This window comes from Grampus griseus, assembly GCF_964374135.1.
Source record: "Grampus griseus genome assembly, chromosome: 3".
Lineage (NCBI taxonomy): Eukaryota > Metazoa > Chordata > Mammalia > Artiodactyla > Delphinidae > Grampus > Grampus griseus.
In genome coordinates, this window is record NC_139019.1 from 58711449 (window position 1) to 58732651 (window position 21203).

The following is a 21203-nucleotide window of genomic DNA, read 5'->3' on the forward strand; positions in this document are numbered from 1 at the left end:
GAGCATATTCTCTAAAAGCAAGGATACTATCTTACATAACCAAATTATTAAATTAAGAAAATTTAACATTGATACAATATTATTCTTTAATCTACAGTCCATATTTCAATTCTGCCAACTGTCCCGCCATCTATTATTTTGTAACCAGTACTCCTGGGTTCTTATTATTTCTGATAGTTTTTTAGTTCATTCTTTGGGGTTTTATATATAGGAACAAAGAAATAACATCTAAATATATAATAATTTCCTCTATTTATTCTTCTGGTTATAATTTCCCAAAGTCTATGCTAGGTTAGTCACACCACAAATAGGTCAGATATCTAAATTTGAAACGGGTTCTGAAACTATTCTCTTAAAAGTAAAAGTACAGGAAATATAGCAGTCTATGAGGCAGAAGTTCAGGATCCTAGTTATACTACTAATGAGCTGTGCAGTGCTGGGGAAAATCCTTAACCTCTCTGAACTTCCTCATCAGTAGAATGAGAAAGTTGAGACATATAATCTCTAAATCCTTTTTTAGTACCAGGATTCTATATTTTTGTAAGTTACTTATTAAAGAAATAAAGAAATAAAATAGGCCTCACCATTTTTCCTTGCAAGTTTTCTGTTTTTCCTGATCTGTTCTCCACTCTCGAGTCTGGATGAATGCACAGTCTTCCCTTTACCTTCAATCCTTAAAGCAGGATTCTGCATTCTTGAAAAATAAATGTGCTTTTAAAATTACTATCATGTTCTCCACAACCGTTCAAAAAGAATCATACCGAATTTTTGACTAATTTTTTTTAAAACTCAAAGATATTTTACTGAGCTGTTGTCAAGCAGGATAGCAGTTTTAAACATGGAGATGGCTCCTGAGTAAACTGCAGATAATTCTGTGACAGACATGCCAGTCATTATGGTTTGTCTTTGTGCCACCTATGGGTTTCTCTCCTTTAGGGATAGTCACCTATAAGTGAGTATTCTGAGGCTCCTGTCCCTCACTCCCCATGCTGGCATGCCACTATCCACTCTATTCACAACTTCTAGGAAAAAAGAGGCAGGCAAAAAAAAGGACTTGCCCTGTGGTATGGCACTGATCAAAAACTGTAAAATACTGGCATAAAAGCATATATGGGTAGGTTTATTTTGGTTCTCTCTATTCTGAGAGCCCCAAAATAAACCTACCCATATATCGTCAATTAATCTATGACAAAGGAGCCAAGAATATACAATGGGGAAAGGACAGTCTCTTCAGTAAATGGTGTTGGGAAAACTGGACAGCCAAATGCAAGAGAATAAAGCTGGATCACAATCTTTTTTTTTTTTTTTTTTTTTTGCGGTACGTGGGCTTCTCACTGTTGTGGCCTGTCCTGTTGCGGAGCACAGGCTCCGGAGGCACAGGCTCAGCGGCCATGGCTCACTGGCCCAGCCGCTCCGTGCGGCATGTGGGATCTTCCCGGACCGGGGCACGAACCGGTGTCCCCTGCATTGGCAGGCGGACTCTCAACCACTGCACCACCAGGGAAGCCCCTGGATCACAATCTTACACCATATACAAAAATCAACTCAAAATGGATTGAAGACTTGAAAGTAAGACTTGAAACCACAGAACTCCTAGGAAAAAACATAAGTAAGCACCTTGACATCAGTCTTGGCAATGATTTTTTGGATTTGACACCAAAAGCAAAAATAAAGAAATGAGACTACATCAACCTAAAAAGTTTCAGTACAGCAAATGAAACTATCAACAAAATGAAAAGACAACCTACCAAATGAGAGAAAATATTTGCACATCATATACTTGAAAAGGGATTAATATCCAAAACATATAAAGAACTCATACAACTCAATAGCAAAGAGAAAAGCAATCCGATTAAAAAACGTGAGAGGAACTAAAAAGACATTTCCAAAGAAGGCACTCAAATGGCCAGCAGGTACATGAAAAGGTGCTTAGCATCACTGATCATCAAGGAAATGTAAATCAAAACCACAATGAGATATCATCCCACACCAGTCAGAATGGCCATCATCAAAAAGTCTACAAATAATAAATGCTGGAGAGGGTGTGGAGAAAAGGGAACCCTCTTGCACTGCTGGTGGGAATGTAAATTGGTGCAACCACGACGGAAAACAGTATGGAGATTCCTCAAAAATTAAAAAGAGAACTACCATATGATCCAGCAATTCCACTCCTGGGTATTTATCCAAAGGAAACAAAATCACTATCTCAAAATAATATCTGCAGTCCCATTTGTACCGTGGCTTTACTTACAATAGTCAAGACATGGAAGCAACCTAAATATCCATCTATGGATGAATAAATAAAGAAAATGTGATACACACACACACACACACACACACACACACACACACACAATGGAATGGTATTCAGCCACAGAAAAGAAAAAATCCTGCCATTTGCTAGAACATGAATGGGCCTTGAGAGCATTATGCTAAGTGAAATAAGTCAGAGAAAGACAAATACTGTATGATCTCACTTACATGTGGAATCTAAAACAAAAAAACAAAAAATCAAAAAAACAAAAACCCTAAACTAATAGATACAGAGAACAGACTAGTTCTGGAGGTAGGAGACGGTGTGGGTGGGTGAAATGGGTGAAGGTGGTCAAAAGGTACAAACTTCCAGTTATAAGATAAGTAAGTCCAGGGGATGTAATGTACAGCATGGTGACTATAGTTAATAATACTGTATTGTACATTTGAGAAGTTGCTAAGAGAGTAGACCTTAAAAGTTCTCATCACAAGAAAAAAAATTTGTAACTATGTGTGGTGAGAGATGTTAAAGAAAGAAAATTAGCATTAAGCTAAAATACAACAATTTCCCATTATTTTGTCTTAAAAAAAGAAAGTAAAAGAGTTTTCTGGGGTTTTTTTAAGTTGCAAAATTAATAAAATAACAAAACTGAAAAATAAAGTTCTTTACTTAGAGGTACACTGACTCTAATGTCCCAAACACAGAATTATGTATTAGGTTGGTAGCATACCTGAAATTCTCAGTTGAAGAGTTATTATTTGTTTGATCCTCACAGTCAAGTATTTTGGGTAAAATCTTTTCTGGCATCTTATATATGTCAGCTGTGGGCTTTGCATCTCTGCCTACTTTCAGTCTGGATGATCTCCTTAACACACATGGAGTGTCCTGGTCAGAGCTATTTTCCACTGGCTTTGAATTTCCCTTATTATTTAGTGGATCACAAGAGGTGACATTTTGATGAACCAAAGTTTGCAATCCAAATGGATTTGGGTCTTCTAGACTCTGTAATAAGATGTAAATACATACACAAATAATTACAACAATGCAAAAAAATAAAATAAAATTAGAAGAAATTAAGTTTTATCTTGTCCTTTGATTACACAAAAATACCTTATAAGATGGAAATACAAAAACCCATAGACATATGTGAACATAATGTAAATTTTATCATAGTTAATGTAACAAATGACAATGCAGATTTTTTTTTTTTTTTTCTTCAGTATGCGGGCCCCCCCACCGCTGCGGCCCCTCCCGTCGCGGAGTGCAGGCTCTGGATGCGAAGGCCCAGCGGCCATGGCCCACGGGGCCAGCCGCTCCGCGGCATGCGGGATCCTCCCAGACGGGGGCACGAACCCGCGTCCCCTGCATCGGCAGGCGGACTCCCAACCACTTCGCCACCAGGGAAGCCCCGACAATGCAGATTTAAAAGCCTAAGACAAGAAAAGCATAAGTAAATATTATTTTTATCAATATTCATCCTTAAAACTCAAGGATAAACCTAAGGTCACTCTGGGTGCTTTAATTTCATAGGAAATGGGTAGCACGAAATGATGAGAGACACATAAAAAGAGTAGTACTGTCACGCCAGGCCAGATCAGTGTTCTATTCAGCCTAGTATTTTGTTATTTGATAGCAACAGTAAGTGATATTTGTGGGATGAGATACTATATAACTTCCATTATATTGATTTTAAAAGGTTAGCAGTATATCATGAACGGCTCTAACTTCCCCTTAAAGTTAAATCCATTATAGATTTAACTTTTGTGGGGATACATATTTTTATACATATCACGTAAACCTTTCTTGAGCTTATTTATATATCCAGCTTGCAAAGCTTCTCAAGATAACAAGTTTCATATTTTATTTAAAATATTTATTTATTTGGCTGCACCGGGTCTTAGTTGCAGCACACGGGGTCTTTGTTGCCACATGTGGGATCTTCGTTGCGGCATATGGGATCTTTAGTTGTGGCATGCAGGATCTAGTTCCCTGACCAGGGATCGAACCCGGGCCGCTTCCATTGTGAGCGCAGAGTCTTAACAACTGGACCACCAGGGAAGTCCCACAAGTTTCATATTTTTATTATAGCTAAGTAAAAGAGTATTTACTTTGATTTGTTCTAAATCAATCTCTTTTCTACTTCTAAGTAGACTTTTTTTGAAGACCTCCTAAGTTCATGCTTACTCTATCAATACCAGTCATAATTTCCTACACTGTACTCATATTACCTCTTTTTAGATTAGAATCCTGGAATGTTTAACTTAATCTTCATGCCCTATCCCCATGATTAGTTTCTCTTTTTCTGGATTTTTTAAACATATCATTATATCTGTTTTGAAATTTTTTGACCAGAATTGCATGCAGTATTATTCCAGGTGTGTATGTTATAACCTGAGCTTAGTATAATGTTATTTAAATCTTCCAAGAAATGTTCACAGGAGCATTTTGGTAATAGCCAGAAGGAGGATAGAAAAGAAAAGAAAAAAAAATCCAAATGACCATCATTAGTGAATTGGTTAAATAAATTATATTATTATACACACACACACACACACACACACACACACACCCATAGAGTGGAATACCATTCAACAAGTAGAAAGATTTAAGTAGTGCTACTTTTGTTGACACAGAAAGATAACCACGATGTATTATTAAATTTTAAAAACAAATTGCAAAGCATTATGTATAATATAATCCCATTTATATAAAATAAACTTACATAGAATTATGCATAGAAAAAAATGGAGACATGCAGCAAACTGTTAACAATGATTATCTCTGGAAAGTGGAATGTGGGAGACTTCCTCTTACTGTAATGTTTGATTTTTTTTTTTTATAATGAGGATGTGTTACTATTATAATCAGGAAAAAATAAAGATTATTTTTAAAAAGAAAAAAATTGTCAACATGAAAAAGGGACTTGGCAAGTGACAGGCCACTCCAGGGTCTCCAAGCATAATAGTCCAGGAATTCTACACCCAAGAACTGTGTCACCTGACAGTATCCTCAGACACAGTATGCCAAGTTGTACTGAAGCCAGGCATAATTTTCTCCCTCTCCTGGCAGTCCAATTGCATATATTTTACTTCCAACTAGAAACTGATGTGGGTATCTTATCTCTACTCTGCACCTAGGCAGACATAGTGATTTTCTGAGCTAATCGGGAAAATTCTGGTAACAATTTTTTTCCTTCTTCTATATAAGCAATGTAATGATGATATATCTTCTCAGGTTTTCAGAGGAGAAACTTATCTATTTTAACTTTTAACCCCTTGAAAACTCTACCCCGGGAACCTCAATAAAGGTAACTATATGCTTCAAAGTCAAAAAGTATCTTCTGAGTGCTGGTATTTGGGTAGAAGGTTTGAATTTAAAATAAAGTATATGGGCAATGAAGACTTGTTAAAGGTCACTATAAAAGGCAAAATCATAGACTCATACTTGCACTTACTTGCTGCACTGAAAGATGCTTGTCCTGTAGCTCACCTAACTTGGAATCTTGTTCAACTGGTTGAGTAGAACAAAGAGTCTCAAAATTCACCTCTGCTATTTGTGTACAATCTTCATCAGTCTGAGACATACTGGGCTCCACTCCTAAACATTCATTTCCAGCACTGAGACTGGTATCTCCCTCTTTTCTGTGACAGATGGGTTCCACCTTGGCTTCTGACAACGTGTTTAAGGCTGCTAACGACTCAGCTGGCAATGCATCATCCTTTGAGTTTTCTAGTAAATCTTTGTGACATGTCAAAGGTATTGATATGGAACTCGAAGAATTGCTCAATGGGTTCATCAACTCTTTACATTGAAAATCACTCATTATTCTAATCGGTCTTTCCTCCTGGGTGATTTCTGGTGATGTCAGTAACTTTTCTAAGATAGACACAAAAGTTTCAAGAGAGCTTTCTTCATCTTTGGTTTCTTCAGAAGTCATGGTCAATGTGACGTCCTTGCTAGGCTCCTTCTCTGGCTCTATTAACAAGTTCTCCTTTACAGCAAATGTACCGAGTTCTTTAATAGTAGTACTTGAGAGAAGGCTTATTTCAGGAGAGTCTCTGTCTCTACTTAGTTCCTGTATATTCCAAATAGAATTTACATCATTATTACATATACAAAAAAGTGTTTAAAATGAAAATGTTATAGTTTTCTAGTTCATCATGTTGCTAAGTTACCACCAAAAGCTTTATCAACTTTCCTCCCTTCCATAAATAAAAATACTCTTTATTGGGGCTTCCCTGGTGGCGCAGTGGTTGAGGGTCCGCCTGCCGATGCAGGGGACGTGGGTTCGTGCCCCGGTCCGGGAGGATCCCGCGTGCCGCGGAGCGGCTGGGCCTGTGGGCCGTGGCCGCTGGGCCTGCGTGTCCGGAGCCTGTGCTCCGCAACGCGAGAGGCCACAGCAGTGAGAGGCCCGCGTACCACAAAAAAAAAAAAAATACTCTTTATTACTTTCCTATACCAAATTACTAATGACTGTGAACACATGGTTAAACATTTAATAGTAGACCAAGGGTAAAATTGGCCGGGCCATAATTACAGATGGCAAATTATCTATTCAGCTAAGTTTAAATTATCTGGGCTAAGGGAAGACCAGAGATAACATGGATAGTTAAATCAACAGATAATCTAAAAACTTCACTGCAGTTAATAGTTGAAAAATTCTCCCTTGCTAAAAATCCCTATTGAATTTTATTAATTAACCAGGAACAAAATTGGTGTAGTTTCACCTTCCTTTTATTCCCCACCTCTGTAAGCATATGTAAATGTGATGTAAAAAGGCCAAAGGACAGGTGGTCAGGGAGGAGAAAAGGAGAAATGAAAACAGTTCTATGTAAATATTACAAGCTCTGGCTATAAATCAATGGTTCTGACTTATGGTTGTTTTAAACAAAAAACACAAAACTGCAAAACACAAAATGACTATTATCTTCAAAGACATCACCTTAATAGGTTATACCTGTTCTCACAATATTTCCAATGATCAAAATATTATTAGACTTCCTCTTTTGAAAGCGCTTTCAAAATTGTTTATAAGCCATTCAAGAAAATCAGTCTCAATAACTTAAAAGCATTAAACTTTCTTTCAACATTGAAAACTGTTAATTTGCTTGACCTTAAATATCAGAATGGGTTTCAGTGACTTCTGCCTGTTTCTAAAAATCAAATCCACCTTCACTGACACATCACTCTTCCAGAATGCACTGTAACTTGTAAGCCCTCTAATACTATGATTTGATTTGAGTAAGGGAAGTGAAAACCATTTTATTCTCCCTCTCTTCCTTTTCTACCTGCCACCATTTATATTCGCTGTACATAGCATCCAGAGCTTAATAAGATATATTTATTAGCAATGCAAACTATAATTTGCTCAGAAAGATAAAAGAAATTTAGAAGGAATTGAAGAACTGGATCCTATCCATTCTTGAAGTCATGTTCAAGATCTCCCTCTTATCTGAAGTCCTTATATCTACTAAATTCAAGGCCTTAGATCTAATAAAGTGTATATATGTGTGTATATATATATATATATATATTGAACTCTGCCCTAAAGGAAATTAATTCCTAAATTAAGATTGAAGGCATTAATACATAAGACATTAAATAAACTATAAATCGTGCTTCGCTGCTGGCGCAGTGGTTGAGAGTCCGCCTGCTGATGCAGCAGACGCAGGTTCGTGCCCCGGTCTGGGAAGATCCCACATGCCGCTGAGCCTGTGTGTCTGGAGCCTGTGCTCCGCAACAGGAGAGGCCACAACAGTGAGAGGCCCGCGTACCGCAAAAAAAATAAATAAATAAAAAAATAAATAAATAAACAAACTATAAATAATGTCAAAAACACTGCATGAACTCAAATGAATGGCATAAACCATAGCCCTAGTGTAACAAGAATAAGTTTTCTGGGGGGAAAGAAATGGAGGCAGTGAAGGGTTTTCAAGATTGCCTGAAAAATGCTCGGTTAAACAAAGTTAAACAGATTTATTTACTACAAGACTTTTCAAAACGTGCACTGTAAATCTTGAGGAGACTTTAGGATACAGTGTTCTCTAAACTTCTTTGTTCAAAAAAATCCTTTATTCTCAAAGATCTATTAATGTCACAGGAGGCAAGTGATAGGGAAATACTGATACAGTGAATAAGCAATGTTAAAGAGGGAGCAATTACTTTGGTCAAGATCACCACAGTCATCTGAGACAGATCCAAAGAGGAGAAGGAACTTAAGCCAGAAATTAATGATTTGTGAAGGTGTAAAAGTAGGAAAAACACGTATTTCTTAAGCACCAACTAGGTACCAAACACCGTGAGCCATCACTGCTCTCAGTCCTCTCTATAATCCTATGAAATGAGTATCACTTTCTGTATATTACACATGTAAATGACACACTTGCCCTTGGAACACAACCTATGTGGTTCCAAATTTTATGCTCTTTCCCTTGCTTTCTGACTCCTGACTTAAACAAAGGCATGGAGGTGGGAATGTGTAAGGTATACCTGAGATGAAGTAAGCTACAGGTGTATGACAGGGTTGGCCTGGGGAGGTCCTTGATTGTTGGAGTCTGTTATGGGCAGAGCCAATCTTATAGTCCTCTGATTTCCCATAGCACCAAGCAGAAAGCAAAGCCAAAACAAGCCCTCAGGTACATGGTTACTGATTAGTAACTGGAAGATGGGAAAGCAGTATCCAGCAGGAAATATTAAAGGAACAAGGGTAATAGACAAAGCAACAGAAGGCATTTTTGCTATTACATCTCAGCAACTACTTTGATATTAAATTATATGCTTCTCCTCTAGATAAAGAATAAAAGACTTATAATGCTAGATAAGAAACACAGATCAAGAAAATTCTATTTCATTAGAGATAAGGAAGAATAAATACTGAAATGGGTCTCCACTACAGATATAAGAAAAGTGTCCTCGCGCTTTCTGTCTGACTGTGGCAGCCCAGACTGAATGCGGGAATGCAGGGAAAAATTTTTTGCAACTCGCAAAAAAACCTGTGAACAGTGAAAGCCTGCTTTATTCAAAAGACAGATATACAAGAGTTTACGAGAAAAGTACTGGAAAATTATTCCCCTTAAAAAAAAACAAAAACACTGAAATGGGTTGTTACACAATTCTATCTATTGAAATGGTTTAGTCATATTCCTGCCTAGGGGAAAACTTAAATGAACTTGATACTTTAAGCAACATAATGTTTTTAAAAAAATCTAAACCCAAGATTTGAATAGCTAATTTCTATTATACAGACCAACCTTTTCTGGGTGTGTTAACACTTTAGGATCTTCAGCCTCAGGTCCTAGAAGATAACATTATATGTTTTCATTCCAGTTTTATTAAAGCATTAAAACATATTGTCTCACTCAGCATTTCTTAATCATATAACTTGAAATGACTCCCTCATTCATGTGATATATCAAATATTTAATAAATATTATACCAATTTATTGATATAAAAGTATGTTGGCAATAAAATTATGAAATTCTTCCATTCCTTAAAAAAATATTTCACATGAAGCCAGGTAATATTATAATTGTTTGGAATTAGTTTAGTTAAAAACCAACCTCTCTACTTTGTCTGAGTTATCCTAAGTATTCGCAACTACATGGAAAAATCATATCTACTTTCTCTGTGTCATTATCATCTCCATTATAGGTAACAGAATTTAAATGAATTCATGCTGTTGAGTTAGGCATAAAAAGGAACATTCATGTAGCGGCCAAAAGGAATCAGGAGATGTCCTAAAGGTACATGTATCAACAAGTCTCTATTTCTTAAAGTTATTAAAAATTTTTAAACATTCTACGATAGTTGCTTTTTTTTCCTGTATTGAGACTACCTTTTGAACACTACTAACATTTTTTGAGTATCATTATGAACTCATGATTTTTTTTTTCACAAACTTATTTCCATGAACCAAAATCATGTTAGTTTTTTTCCCCAGCTAATTTGTCACAGGTTGGCCAGTGGGAGCACAATTGACCTAGCTCTTTACCCTTTTAGCACTGCCCCCTGACATCCTTGAAAGCATTTTTGTTTTCCAACAATGGTAAGATTTTCAGATCCATCCTAATATCTTCAAGCTCCAAGACAGATCAGCTATCCTTTTAGGATCCCTGGTTTGCTTGGCATTTGTACACCCATAGCACCCATACACCTGGCACTTACCAGGCTCAATAAATATTTGTTAAAATAATGAATAAATAATATTACAGACCAAAATCCAGGCACTAGGAGTGCATGCAAGAGTTGGTGATGGCGTTAAGTGGTACTGGTATTGTTGTAGTAGCAACAGATCAGAAGACAGAGATTTTAAAACTTAGCTTTTCAACTTCAAGTATCACGTCCTTGTGCCTTTTCTTATAATACAAAGTTTCGATGACCACTAAGAATATTTACTACACTGTCATACAACATACATAGGTGGCACTTCAGAGTGAAAGACAGCTACCCTCTAATACAGCTGAAATCAAGTAAATGGCCTGCCTAACTGCCAGTCAAGAAAGACATGACATACATATTAAGAATGCTATGAATAGAGAAAACAAACATTGTTTTCAAATTTGAGCCCCCAAATTACAAGTCAAAAAAGTAGATGTGGAGGAGTAGGTACTGACTGCACCTGAGCTCTTTGCATATGGGCAACTTTAAGCAGCACGATTCCACGGTCAACAGCAACACTGATTTCATATGTAAAAATGTATGGAAGCAATGTATAGTAGACCAGCCTAGTTGTAAATAAATCCATATCTAATTAAGCCTTCTATTTTTAGGCAAAGACAAATTCACTTTATATGACTCTACTCATCAAAGTGTACCTTGAATACTCTGGTGGTTCAGTGAAAGTTCAGCCTGGGGAAATGACACAGTGAACACTGGACAACTTTTTCTAATCCTAAAAAAAAAAAAAAATAAATCAATTAATTAATAAATACATATAAAGTTTCAAATGGAAAAAACCCCACTATTTCTCATTCAGATACAATTTAAACTTCTTTTTAATTTAAAGGAATTTCAAATAGGATCAACTTTTTTTACTCCAATTACTAGCAATTTGTTAACATTTAAATTTCAAATGGCTGCAAAAATGGAGAGAGCCAAAAAAATTAAGGAATGAACTTTAGGAGTGTAGACAAGCTAAACTACATTTAGGTCTGAAAGTAACTTTGGAGATGACTGTCTACCAAATAGAAAGGTGGAGTGAGAGAGAAAAATTGGTCCTAATTTATGAAGCTTGACTACTTAAATCCTCAAATACACTGAAAGTTTGTCATTATAGCTTGAGATGTAAGTGAAAGTCACTCATGAGAAAATTCTCAGACATTATTTACCTTTCTTGTATTTCACAGCAAGGGAAAAAAAGGTAGGAACTACTGAAGGGAAGAGATTGTGAGCAAAATAAAGGTCAAGCCTAATCTACAATTTTGATCATCTACCCTGGGATAATTAAAAGTTGACTGTAAGCTGGGACGAAGTAAGAAAGTAGCGTTGGCATATATACACTACCAAATGTAAAATAGATAGCTAGTGGGAAGCAGGTGCATGGCACAGGGAGATCAGCTCGGTGCTTTGCAACCACCTAGAGGGGTGGGATAAGGAGGGTGGGAGGGAGACGCAATAGCGAGGGGATATGGGGATATATGTATATGTATAGCTGATTGACTTTGTTATACAGCAGAAAATAACACAACACTGTAAAGCAATTATACTCCAATAAAGATGTTTAAAAAAAGTTGATTGAAGAAAAGCAATCAGTTAACTATTTTTTTCTCAATCTAATTTACTATACAAATGCAATCAAGATATCTTCCTTTAAAAAAAAAAAAGCCTCTTGTTCCAGTTGTTTTAAGAACAGTTTTTATGAACCAGGCATAGCTACTTGAATCCTAAGCAAGAATAATAAATTGAACATTCTTTCCTGCCTAAAAAAATAGAAGTGATCAGTATAAGCTATCTTGAAAATGAATCTGCTCATATAGAATAATTTCTATGAGGCAAATAGAAAAGAATGCCATTTTTTCCCCTAAAACATGATTCTTTGAGTACAAGCTGATTTAAAATAAAACAAAATCGTAGTTTGAATCAACAGCAGAATTTTTTCCTTAATTATAAAAGAGAATTTAACACAGAAGTTTTGAAAATAGAGCAAACTTTCATCTAAGGTATTAAAAAATAATTATTTATATTAGGCAAGACTGCAAACAACATACATGTCCAATATTAGCGAAATGATTAAATGAATTACAGTATAGTAAGTTATACAATGAAATATTATAAGGCCATTAAAATTCATGTTTTTACAAAATATTAATGATGTGAAATAATAATTATGATAAACACTACTTAAAATTTGAAAACAGGGGTAATTCCCTGGTGGTCCAGTGGTTAGGAGGCTGGGCTTCCACTGCAGGGGGCTTGGTTTCGATCCCTGGTCAGGGAACCAAGATCCCACAAGCTGCGTGGTGTGGCAGAAAAAAAAAAGAAAGAAAGAAAAAAAACAGGAAACAAAAGTATCTGCAGAATAATCCCAATTTTGTAGAAAATATGAACAAAACAAAAATATATAGAAAGCCTAAAATAAAATGTACCAAAATGTTAACAATGGTTCTCTCCAGGCTGTGAGACCATGGATGCTGCATTAGTCTTTCTTAGTCTTTTCTCTTTTTCCATTTCTGTAGATGAACTTATATTGCTGATATATTCAGTAAAAGGATTATTTTAAAATAGTGATTCTCAAACTTTTGGTCTTTGGACTCCTTTACACTCTTAAAACTTAGTGAGGAACTCAAAGAGCTTTTGTTCATGTGGCTTCTATTTATTTATATTTACATATTAGAAATTAAAATGGAGAAAAATGTTAAATAATCATTAATTTTTAAGTAACAGTAATAATCCAATATATTATTATATTGTTATGAAACATTTTTGCATTTTCCAAAATGAAAAAAAATTTAGTGAGAAAGTGGCACTGTTTCACATTTAAAAAAATCTCTTTAATGTATGGCTTAATGCAAGACAGCTGCCACCTGAACTGCTACAACACATTCAATCTTTTGCGATATATATATATATATATATTTTTTTTTTTTTTTTGCGGTATGCTGGCTTCTCACTGTTGTGGCCTCTTCCGTTGCGGACACAGGCTCTGGACGTGCAGGCTCAGCGGCCATGGCTCATGGGCCCAGCTGCTCCACAGCACATGGGATCCTCCCGGACCGGGGCACGAACCCGTGTCCCCTGCATCGGCAGGCGGACTCTCAACCACTGTGCCACCAGGGAAGCCCTGTGATATATTTTTTTATTTGAAGTATATTACAAAAATCTGGCCTTATACAGATATGCAGTTGGAAAAGGAAGGAGTACTTTAGCAGCCTTTTAGGATAATAGTGCATATTCTTTTTAGATAACATACCAAAACTCTAAAAGCAATAATTTCCTTAAAGGTTACTGGAAATGTGAAAATTGAAACAAAATCAATGAACTTTTATATTGGTCTACGCTGCACTTTGAACGGATCTTTTACTTGTCTGTGGGTGATGCTGTGACATTATGCATTGGTCTTTCAGAAAATACTGATTTGCTGAGTTATGCAGCTCTTCCCTATATTGATCTATTTCATCATAAAAATCTCAAAAAGGTCACCTTTGTAAATATTTCCACTGATCTTACCAGAAAGTTCAAGAAAATGTCTGCCATATACTCCACTGTGAATAAACAGTTTGTTATTCTTCCAAGTTAAAAAAAAAGGTGAAACTATTTTTTTTTTACTAATCTTATAACTCAAACAAGTGCACAAGTGCTCTTCTTAAGACAACTATCACACTTTACACAGAAGCGTAAAAAGATATATATTCAAGGGTAGAAATTTAATAAAACTAATAACTTTTCTGCTTCATCAAATGCACTAAGTAAAACTGGCCTTTTTTTTTTTTTAAACCGCTAGTACATGGCTGTGAAAAATACGGTGACTACCAGTCCTATTTGGTGTCACTGCCCTGATGCCTACTAAGGCTCCAGCTTTTTATCCACCATTTGCTTTAGCACTGTAAGTGCAAATGTCAATACCATAAAATAGGCAAATAATGTGTTAGCATTATTATCAAAATAGTTTTGACCTCACAGATCCTCTGGGAAGAGCCTCAGGGACTCCCAGGGGGTCCACAGGCTTTACTTTGAGAACCATTGTTTATAAAAAAATTGAAAGGATAAGGTCTCTTTAAGTATAATAGTTCTATGAAAGTCTAATTTCAATAAGCTCTACAAATTCTTCCCTCATGCTATGCTATAAATTTGTTTTTTAAGTAATATTAGAGAATCAACTGATTCAGTCTTTCTCATGCAATGAAACTTATCTACAATGTTTGTAAAATAACATATATTTATGTTGCTAAAGGGACAATTATTCAAAAATATACAATAACTCTAAAACTCTTAAGAAAAAGAACACTTATTTTATATGTATAAAATGACAAAAAATATCTATAATATAATAATGCCCAAAAACATTATACTTACTGTAACGGAGCTTCATTTTGTTCCATTTCATCTTGAGGTTGCTAGAAAGAAAGAACAGTAGTTTTTTCCAACTGAGGAATACTAAGCTAATACAACAAGCTAAAAATTTAACATTTAAGATATGTTATTCTTTCTTAGAATCTTTTTTTATTGTGGTAAAATATGTAAAACATAAAATTCACCGTTTTGACCATTTAAAGTTCTGTGGCATTATGAACATTCCCATTGATGTACAATCAACACCAACATCCATTTCCAGAACTTTTTCATTTTCCCTAACTGAAAGTCCATACCTATTTAAACACTAACTCCCCATTTACTCCTCTCCCAACCCCTGGCATCCATGATTCTTTCTATCTCTGTTTTGACTACTCTAAGTGCCTCATATAAAAGGAACCATACAATATTTGTCCTTTCGTGACTGGCTTATTTCACTTAGTAATGATGTCTTCAAGGTTCATCCTTGTTGTAGCATGTATCAGCATTTCTTTCCTTTCTCAGGCTAAATAATATTCCATTGTATGTATGTACCACATTTCATTTATCTACGCATCTATTAATGGACACCTGGGTTGCTTCCACCTTTTGGCTATTGTGAGTAATGCGTCTATGAGTGTGGGTATACAAATATATTTTCGAGTCCCTGCTTTCACTTATTTTGGGTATATAACCAGAAGTGGAATTTCTGGATCATATGGTAATTATATGTTTAATTTTTTGAGGAATCACCATACCATTTTCCATAGCAGCTGTACCATTTCATTCTACATTTCCCACCAGCAATGAGCAAGAATTCCAATTTTTCCATATTCTCATCAATACTTGTTATTTTGTTTTGGTAATAGCCATCCTGATGAGTGTGAGATGGTATTTCATCATGGTTCTGATGTGCATTTCCATAATGGTTAAAGATGCTGAGTATCTTTTCATATGCTTATTAGCCATTTGTATGTCTCTTTTTTTTTTTGGCCACGCTGCAGTGGCTTGTGGGATTTTAGTTCCCCAACCAAGGATCGAACCTGGGTCCCAGCAGTGAAAGCGCCAAGTCCTAACCACTGGACCACCAGGGAATTCCCTACATCTTCTTTACTAAATGTCAATTTATGTCCTTCGCCCATTTTTTAATTAGTTGTTTGTTGTTGTTGAGTTATAAGAGTCTCCATATACTCTGTGTATCAATCCTTTATCAGATATATGATTTACAAATAATATTTTCTCCCTTTCTTTGAGTTATCTTTTCACTCTGTTGATAGTGTCCTTTGATGCACATAGGTTTTTAATTTTCACGAAATCTAGCTTATCTATTTTTTATTTTGTTGCTTATGATTTCATAGCCAAGAAATCATTGCCAAATTGAATGTCATGATACTCTCCCCCTACGTTTTCTTCTAAGAGTTTTATAGTTTTGGCTCTTATGTTTAGTATTTTGTTTTAATTTCTTTCTGTAAAAGGATTTGTGGAACTTAGGTAAAGAGAAAGGGAGTGTTCCTTCTTTTTATTCCTAGCATTTCCCTTTTCTTAGTTCATTAATCCATAATAGTCCTGATGAGCCACTCCTGTCAGGTTCTGAGTTCTAATATTTCTCCTGAGGGCCAAAAATCATACAACCTTTGTGTTACAGTGTTAAATGCTTAATGGATTCTGCCTAATTCTCAAGTCATGCCAGAAAATCTGAAGTTGTTGTGTCCCTTTCAAAAAAGATTAAAATGTTCTGATAAAATGTTTCCATTTTAAGATTTCACAGCACACTGGCTTTCATCGCTTTAAAAGGAATTCTTACCTTAAATATCTTATTAGTATCAAAGAAGATCTTTACAAAAAGATCTCTCTTTGGGGTACCCTCTATGTTTGTTTCTATGATCAATAATAAAGCTTTCTGAAAATATGTAAAGCCATTTAGCCTGAACTTCCAAGCAGTTTTGATCACTGAAACAGCCATAATAACAAGAAAACACAAAGTAATTTGAGAACTTAAATCGTCTCCAATTAATAATGTTCATTGTTATTTATTGATAGTGCATCCTTATAGTGCTCAAGGTTATCACATTGGTTCCACGTATACATACTTCCTAAGCAGACTTTGCAAAAAGCTCAGAGGTCCAGAGTGAAGAAGGAATTTCAAGAAGTAAACCTAGGGACTTCCCTGGTGGCGCAGTGGTTAAGAGTCTGCCTGCCAATGCAGGGGACTAGGGTTCGAGCCCTGATCCGGGAAGACCCCACATGCCGCAGAGCAACTAAACCCATGCGCCCCAACTACTGAAGCCCGCGTGCCTAGAGCCCGTGCTCTGCAACAAGAGAGGCCACTGCAGTGAGAAGCCCGCGCACCACAACAAAGAGTAGCCCCCGCTCGCCACAACTAGAGAAAACCTGCGCACAGCAACGAAGAGCCAACACAGCCACAAATAAGACAAATAAATAAGTAAATTTATAAAAAAGAAAGTAAACCTAGATATTCCCAAGGATTAATTAAACAGGGTACACTTATGTACTTACTTGGTATTTCTGAGTCTTCACAAAGCATTTCATTCAAGTATCTGTAACACTCATTTCATTCATCTTACTAAAGGACCAGTGAATTTTCCAACTGAGGGCTAATTTTTCATTTGACCCTACCCACATAAGGAAAATACAAAAGATAAGAGAGCAAGTAAGAAGAAAGTTTGCTCCTGACAGCTGACTTTTTTTTCCTCTTCCATAGGCAGAAATACCCCTCAGGAGGTAATGCCTTGGAATATAATGGGGGTTGGAGCTGTTCATTTGTTGATTAACAAAATGTAAGGATACACTTCAATCAATTCTTTCTTAAGGGGTACAAATTGCTATCTATGCTTTTGATACATGAGACATTTTTCTCCTGCCCCTACGAGGGCAATAAAGTGCAGACATTTAAAAAAAAAAATCTGTTGGGGGTGTGGTGTGAGAGGTGAAAGAAGGTTTAAATTAATTGTATCAATTTAGAGGATCTGGGAAAGGAGCAAATCTGTTTATATATCCTTAACCAAAAAACAATACTCTACTATCTGAGATCATTTTCTCCAACTGAATCATGGATTACTGGGAGAGAAATGGAAGCCTGGCCAACCTGATCAGCCTGACCAACCTTGGCTCTCCATGAGGCATGAGATGTCTCACACAAACTATCCTCACATTCCGCAGAACAGAATACACATTCCTGATATTCAGCGTTTTAGTGATCTTGATGAATTATTGATAATGTTTGCTTAAAATACCTTTCTCTCAGACTGAGGTAGCCAAATTTGGTTATCTATACAAATATTTTTTATAATTTCCAAATATCCACATGATTGTCTTTTAGAGAGTTTGATCTGGACATATGGTACCATCTCTACATTGCTTCAGTGTTAGTAATGCTAAAATGATCATTTTAAACTCCACTGAGTAGTATCTAAATACAACTTAAACACAAAGTTATTCAACCACTGAATGAGAAATATCTTTACTCTGGCTGAGTCAGGTGCCAAAGACCTGTTTTCATCCATTCCTTCCCAAAATATTCCTAAGCAATTGCAACTCTGGGCAGAGACAGCAATTCTAGGACCCTAAGAATTAAAGCAGGTCAGGATGGGTTAGTCAGGAAAAGGATATCAAAGACATTAATGATCAGCATAATAGAGTCAAGGGGTTCCCTAAGTTTTGAAAACTCACCTTGAATTTGAGTGGTCCAGCTATTCATGAATCAGAGAGGTAGCTAGCAAGAGAGAATATTACCTGCCTACTGGGGCTTAAAAAGACCCTGCAGGATTCAAATTACTACATATAGAATGGATAAACAACAAGGTCCTACTATATAGCACAGGGAACTATATTCAATATCCTGTGATAAACCATAATGGAAAAGAATATGAAAAAGAATATGTGTGTGCATATGTGTATATATATATACATATATATATAACTGAATCACTTTGCTGTACAGCAGAAATTAACAACATTGTAAATCAACTGTACTTCAATAAAATAAATTAAAAAAGAAAAAAGACCCTGCAGTATATATATACATAATCTCTCCATGAGCTCTGGTCTTGCCAACCATGATCCTTCTTCCATTACACAGTTGTCGAACAAGCCTGTGCTTGTTTGTTTCCCTTTCAAGGTTCTCTTAAATGTTCATTTTAACTGATTTCACCACCACATATGGATAAGGGTGGAAGATGGAAGCTGCTTAACGGAGAGGAAAAGTGAATTCAACCTGGATTCATACCTCTGAGACAGCATTTCAGTGAGTAGAAGATGGAAGAAGCAGCCTGATGGTAATAATCACAAGATTGAATTAATCATTGTTCCCCATCAAACAAGTATTTTCCAGTATTCAAAAACGATTATAGTAAGATCAATGATGCCTACTATATTAGTCAGGGTTCTCCAGAGAAACAGAACTAACAGGATATGTTTATACATAGAAAGAGATTTATTGTAAGGAGCTGGATCATGTAACTAGGGAAACTGGCAAGTCCAGATCTACACTGTGGGCCAGGCTCAAGACCAAAGAAAGCTGATGGTATAGATGAAGTCCAAAGGCCGTCTGCTGGATAATTCTCTCTTGCTTAGGGAAGCTGGTCTTTTTGTTCTATATAGGCCTTCAACTGGTTGGATGAGGCCCACCCACGTTATGAAGGGCAATCTGATTTACCCAAATCCAGTGATTTAAACGTTAACGTCATTCAAAAACATCCTCAAAGAAATTCCCAGAATAATGTTTGACCAACTATCTGGGCACCTGATGGCCCAGACAAGTTGACATATAAAATTAACTATCATACCTCCTAATTTTGATAGTAATGTCTCCAATTATCTCTCCATACATACTACTAAACTCTCCAAACAAAATTTTTAAAATTTCTATGTAAAGTTTAAAAACTGCTTGCCATAGCACCTATAAAGAACAAGAAAAGGTACGGCAAGACCCAATAAAAATGACGAGTATGAAATATTTTAAAAGACTGCTCCCTATGTTTTTAAAAATTAGCATAGTGGGGCTTCCCTGGTGGCGCAGTGGTTGGGAGTCTGCGTGCCGATGCAGGGGACACGGGTTCGTGCCCCGGTCTGGGAAGATCCCACATGCCGCAGAGCGGCTGGGCCCGTGAGCCATAGCCACTGAGCCTGTGTGTCCGGAGCCTGTGCTCCGCAACGGGAGAGGCCACAGCAGTGAGAGGCCCACAAACTGCAAAAAAAAATTAGCATAGTGCATGTCAAACCAAAGATCCTCTATTTCTTCATAGTTTGCCCTTACTTGAAATGTTCCATCATTTTTAAAAAAATTTTTATTGCAGTACAGTTGCTTTACAATGTTGTGTTAGTTTTTGCTGTGCAGTAAACTGAATCAGTTATACATATACATATATCCACTCTTTTTTAGATTTCCGTCCCATTTAGGTCACCACAGATCATTGAGTAGCGCTCCCTGTGCTAAACAGTAGGTTCTCATTAGTTGTTTATTTTATACATAGTAGTGTATATGTGTCAATCTCAATCTCATCATTTCTAAAATAGTTTGTTTTGAAGTTGAATATCAATATTATATCTGAGTTTTAAGAAAAATTTATTTAGAAATCTGTTTAGTAACTGAATTATTTAGAATTTACTTAAAATTAGGTTGAAGTTGTGAAACAATATATATTTTTTTCTTTAAATAACTCTGGGAAAGCACCTTTTCTGGTCTCTCTATTTATTTGACAAAATCAATTTTACTCATATAGTTAAATTTCTAAAGGTTTATTTTCAAAGAATAAAATTAAAAACTGTGAAAGCAGCATCTGTTAATTTAAAAACTGATATCAATTAAAATTTGCTACAGATGTTTAACACTTTGGTAACATGGTCTAACTCTTACTGTACACAAAAACGGTGTGGGGAGGTGGGCAGTGGAAAGTTAAAGGAGGTATCTATTTTACTACCAATGAATTCCCACGAAGGCAAAGAGAGGGACCAATACCAAGTGCTTCATTTATCCTTCTTATTTTAATTTTACAACAAGCCCATAACCAGCAGATGGCTGAGTTACAATCTCATGAAAAATCTTTGAAAGATACATTCATTAACTCTTCAAGTCCTCTATGACAATTGTTCCAACAGCTGATCATCAGCAATTACTTGGGAGGCTTTTGAAAAATGGACAGTCCTAGGTTCTACTCAAATACAGGTCTGAGAGTCTATATTTTTAAAAAGCTACTAATAAATGGAATATTTATAAATGGAATGGAATATTTATAAATGGAATATTTCCTGCCGTATCGATAAACAAAGGACGTCACAGTCATCAATGATTGCAACCATCCAACGTGAGCCAGTGAGCCCTGAGGAAACTCAGGGCTGAAAAGAATACCTGCCATCTAGCAGCCATCAGACTGCAGCCACTCCCTGCGGTGAGCCCTGAGGAAACTCAGGATGTGAAAATACAGGATACCGGCCCCAGAGAGC

At 36.2% G+C, this 21203-nt stretch overlaps 1 protein-coding gene across 1 annotated transcript in view; it reads right to left on the reverse strand.

Moving 5' to 3' along the window:
• The window catches only part of ANKRD31 (ankyrin repeat domain 31), a gene marked incomplete at its 5' end in the record, with an annotated part of 130763 nt that overhangs the window by 96010 nt on the left and 13550 nt on the right, over positions 1–21203 (reverse strand). Inside the window, 6 exons of the mRNA XM_082651880.1 lie at positions 585–694; positions 2985–3256; positions 5709–6329; positions 9505–9548; positions 11069–11145; positions 14766–14806. Of these exons, the coding sequence (XP_082508006.1) occupies positions 585–694; positions 2985–3256; positions 5709–6329; positions 9505–9548; positions 11069–11145; positions 14766–14806 (1165 nt within the window). The remainder of the gene's footprint in view (positions 1–584; positions 695–2984; positions 3257–5708; positions 6330–9504; positions 9549–11068; positions 11146–14765; positions 14807–21203) is intronic.